At 62.4% G+C, this 3,853-nt stretch overlaps 1 protein-coding gene across 1 annotated transcript; it reads right to left on the bottom strand.

Annotated features, from left to right (window-relative positions):
* Nucleotides 1-633: 633 nt before the first annotated feature.
* Nucleotides 634-2,547, bottom strand: NOG (noggin). Its single transcript, XM_002748399.6, has one exon. The coding sequence runs from the start codon at nt 2,015-2,017 to the stop codon at nt 1,319-1,321; it is 699 nt and encodes a 232-aa protein (XP_002748445.1). The 5' UTR covers nt 2,018-2,547; the 3' UTR covers nt 634-1,318.
* Between the last annotated feature and the right edge of the window lie 1,306 nt (nt 2,548-3,853).

Below are 3,853 nucleotides of genomic sequence, written 5' to 3' on the forward strand. Positions count from 1 at the left end.
AGGGGCTCGGACCTGCAAGATCCCGGAGGCTGTGAGCCTTGTTGATTCCAAGGGATTGTCTCAGCTCCCACCGCCGTAGCTTCCGGGCATGCAAAGGGTTAACATGGGTTGGATATTGAGGTGGGGGGTACGAGGCAGGAGGGGTGGTGGGATCTGGGTGGGCGCGCTCTGATCTACCCCCCCTCCCCATTCCTCGGGGGTCAAGTTTCAGCGGCACTCCGCCCCCAGGGTAGGTGTGAAAGACACGTGTCCCCATTGTGAAGGGCCTGTCAGGCAGGACAAAGCGGCCGCCCACCCTCCCCCCGCCCCTCGGCCCAGCCTGGGGTCAGCACCAGGGGGCCGGCTGGGTGTCGAGGTCACTACAGGCCCGAGCTTTGGTGACACAGGGGGAAAAGCTAGGAGACTGGGCGGAGGCCACGTGATGTTTAAGTGAAGGGTTAGAGAATATCGACGGGCCCCCGCCCTCAAAAAACATAACAGTCACCTCCGTCATACCACAGGAGGGGAGTCCGAGGGGACGAGCCCCTTCCCTAATGGGGTACGAGGCAGAGCAGCATCCACTACCCGCCCCCCTCCCACGCCCTCCCACCCCCCCCATCAATCACCAACACAGAAAATCAGTATGGAGCGCAGTCGGTTTTAGTGGTTTTCTTTAATCCTGCTCTGCACTTCTTTCTCATTTACTACACGGGATATTATAAAGAATAAATAGCAGATACTCTTAATTTACAATGATTAGTCATTCCATTTGTTCTCTATATTTACAATAACCGTAAAATAACATTGAACTCTATAGCTTCTTCGAGGTCCAAGGAAAACCAAAACACTTTCCGAAGAATGGAAAATAGCTTTTAAAAAGTCCTCTACAAAAGTTCCCCCGTCTCTTTGTACTTTAAGAAAAAAATAACTTTTCCCCCCTGCTTCGCCATGCGAAGGGCACTGGAATATAAATAGCAGGTTAACATTAGCAACAACCAGAATAAGTCTCTCTTTTCTCTGTTCTTTTTTTCCTTTTGCTTACTTTTTTTTTTTTTAAATACAGTAGAAGCCGGTAACTTTTAACGTATAATACTGACCTTTTAATAAGTAAATTAAAACTGGGACCGTATATACACACACATATACATTCCTACACAGTTAAACAGTGCATTACATGAACCAGAAAGCTAGGTCTCTGTAGCCAAAAAAAAAAAAAAAAAAAAAAAAAAAGTTCATTGAAAACCCTCGCTAGAGGGTGGTGGAACTGGTTGGAGGCGGTGCAGGGGGCGTCGGTGGGGATCCATCAAGTGTCCGGGTGCGGGCAGGGGGCCCCCGAGTTCTAGCAGGAGCACTTGCACTCGGAAATGATGGGGTACTGTATGGGAATCCAGCCGCAGCGCTGGCCCCCGCGCCGCTGACAGCGCCACCGCAGCACCGTGAGGTGCACGGACTTGGACGGCTTGCACACCATGCCCTCGGGCACGGAGCACGAGCGCTTACTGAAGCAGCTGCCCACCTTCACGTAGCGCGGCCAAAAGCGGCTGCCCAGGTCGTTCCACGCGTACAGCACGGGGCAGAAGGTCTGCGACCACAGCCACATCTGTAACTTCCTCCGCAGCTTCTTGCTCAGGCGCTGCTTCTTGCCCTGGGCCAAGCCCTCGGAGAACTCCAGCCCTTTGATCTCGCTCGGCATGGCCCCCGACGGCCGCTGCCTCAGCAGCTGGTCCAGCTCCGCCAGGTCCTCCGCGCCCCCAGCCGCACCCCCGCCCCCGCCGGGCCGGTCCTCGGGGGGCGAGGTGGCCATGAAGCCTGGGTCGTAGTGGCCCCCGAGCAGTGAGCGCAGCAGCGTCTCGTTCAGATCCTTCTCCTTGGGGTCAAAGATAGGGTCTGGGTGTTCGATGAGGTCCACCAGGGGCAGGTTGTCGCTGGGCGCCGGGCGGATGTGGAGATAGTGCTGGCCGCCGGCCGGTGTCGCCCGCAGCCCCAGGACCACCACCAGGGCGTAGAGGGTGACCCCCAGGCTGGGGCAGCGCTCCATGCCTCCGGCGCGCGCCCGGGGCTGCTGCTTCGTCCCGCGTCCCCGGAGGAGAGCACGCTGAGCCCGCGGCGCCGCCGCGCTCCCCCGTCTCTCCGGAGGCGGCTCACCCGAGGCTGGGAAGGCGCAGGGCCGGCAGCATGAGCCGCCAGGAGAGCCCTTCGCGCAGCGCCGGCTCCCACCGGGGCGGAAGAAAGGCACTCAAGTTGGCCGCAACTCCTCTCCCGGGTCTACTGGGGAAGGCGGCCGCGGCGGGGCATCCGAAATTACTCCAGGGCGACCGCAGGTCGCGGGGGGCGCCGCTCCTCGCTGCCTTCCCGGGCCGGCGGCGGCGCAGGGCGCGTGGATGAGCCGCTCTCCCCTCCTCCTCCTCTCGCTGTTCCTCGTCCCGCCGCTCTGTGCAGCGCCGCTGGCCGAGCGGGTCCTAGGGACACTTCCCTCCGCCTGCTCCGGGCTCCGCGGCCGGCTCTGCCCGGCGGACTCCAGCGGCGGCGGCGGCGGCGGCGTCCGCGCACGTTGGCACCGGTTTGTCTGTCTCGCAGGGTCCAAGCCTTTAAATTTCCTGCACTTTCAGCTCCATCACCATGGAAACCACTGACTCTCTCGGCGTTGCCCCCTCCCCCTTCTTCCCCCCAAACAACAACCCCACCCCCCACTTCTCCACCCCCGAGGAGCTGGAGCGGCACAGGCTCCGGGGGAAGCCGCCCGTACTCGCCGCGGAGGCGGCGGCGGCGGCTTCGGCAGCGCCCAGGGCTGTGCCCCGCCGGACCCAGATGCCCCGGGAAGCCGACAGTCCGGCTGCCCGCCGGAGCTCACAGGCGGCGGCGGCGGCGGCGGCGGCGGCGGCGGCAGCGGCGGTGGCGGCGGCGGTGGCGCTTGGCAGGTCTCCGCGCAATTTTCTCTCTCCCCCACCACCCACCCCCCTTCTCCTCCTCCTGCAAAATGCACCGCCCCCCTCCTTTCTCCTGGAGCAATGCAACTGGGGCTCTAGGCGCCCCGCCAGGGCCAGTCCTGGGGAAAGCTCGCGGCGGCGCTGGAGCCGGGCTGGAGGGTGCAGAGCCGGTGTTGGGGGGGGGCGGTGCTCGAGGTGGGGCTGGAGGCTTTCTCACTAGCTGGGTGCTTTGCACTGGAAGGGGAGCAGCGCTGAAGTGCTGGGGACTCTTTCCTCGGTGCAGTTCGGGCAAGAAATTTCTCCATGTGCATGGAGCGTTTTTCCCGGGCGCGTCTCGCCTTCCTCTCTCCCAGGCTCTTGATCTAAGTCCCCTCCCCCCAACACACACACACACACACACACACACACAGCCCCTACCCCACCCCCTACACACACACACACACACACACACACTACCCCACCCCCCTTTGCACTGGGGAGTCCCAGATCCGCAGCGTTGCGCAGCGTGTTGTCATTCCTAGGAAGCACTCCTGCCTGTCTGGCCCTCGGGCCCACGAGGGGAGTCCGCTCCTCACCATCCTCCTCCTCCTTGGCCGGGTTCTGCACCCTGACTGGCCTAGCCTCCGGGGCACGTCTGGCTCGCCTGCAGCTCTCCTCGCCTGGCCGGCTCCGCGCGTCCGCCGCTCGGCTCCCTGGGGGCGGCCCGCCCTCTGCTGGCCCGCTGCGAGCCCTGCACCTGGCACTGGCGGGGGCGGCGGCTGTGTGAGGTGGGTCGGCTGCTGCTCGCTCTGCCCGGCCCAGCTTCTGCTTCTGTGTCCGTGTCACTTTGTGTCTGCATCTGCTGACGGGGCCGTTTTGGGTCTGGCTATTTTCCCGAAGCCCTCCAGGCTCCCAATGTAAACAGACTTCCTGAGATTCCTCCTCAAGCCCCTCAAATTTCACAAGAA

This window comes from Callithrix jacchus, chromosome 5 (genome assembly GCF_049354715.1).
Source record: "Callithrix jacchus isolate 240 chromosome 5, calJac240_pri, whole genome shotgun sequence".
Classification (NCBI taxonomy): Eukaryota; Metazoa; Chordata; class Mammalia; order Primates; family Cebidae; genus Callithrix; species Callithrix jacchus.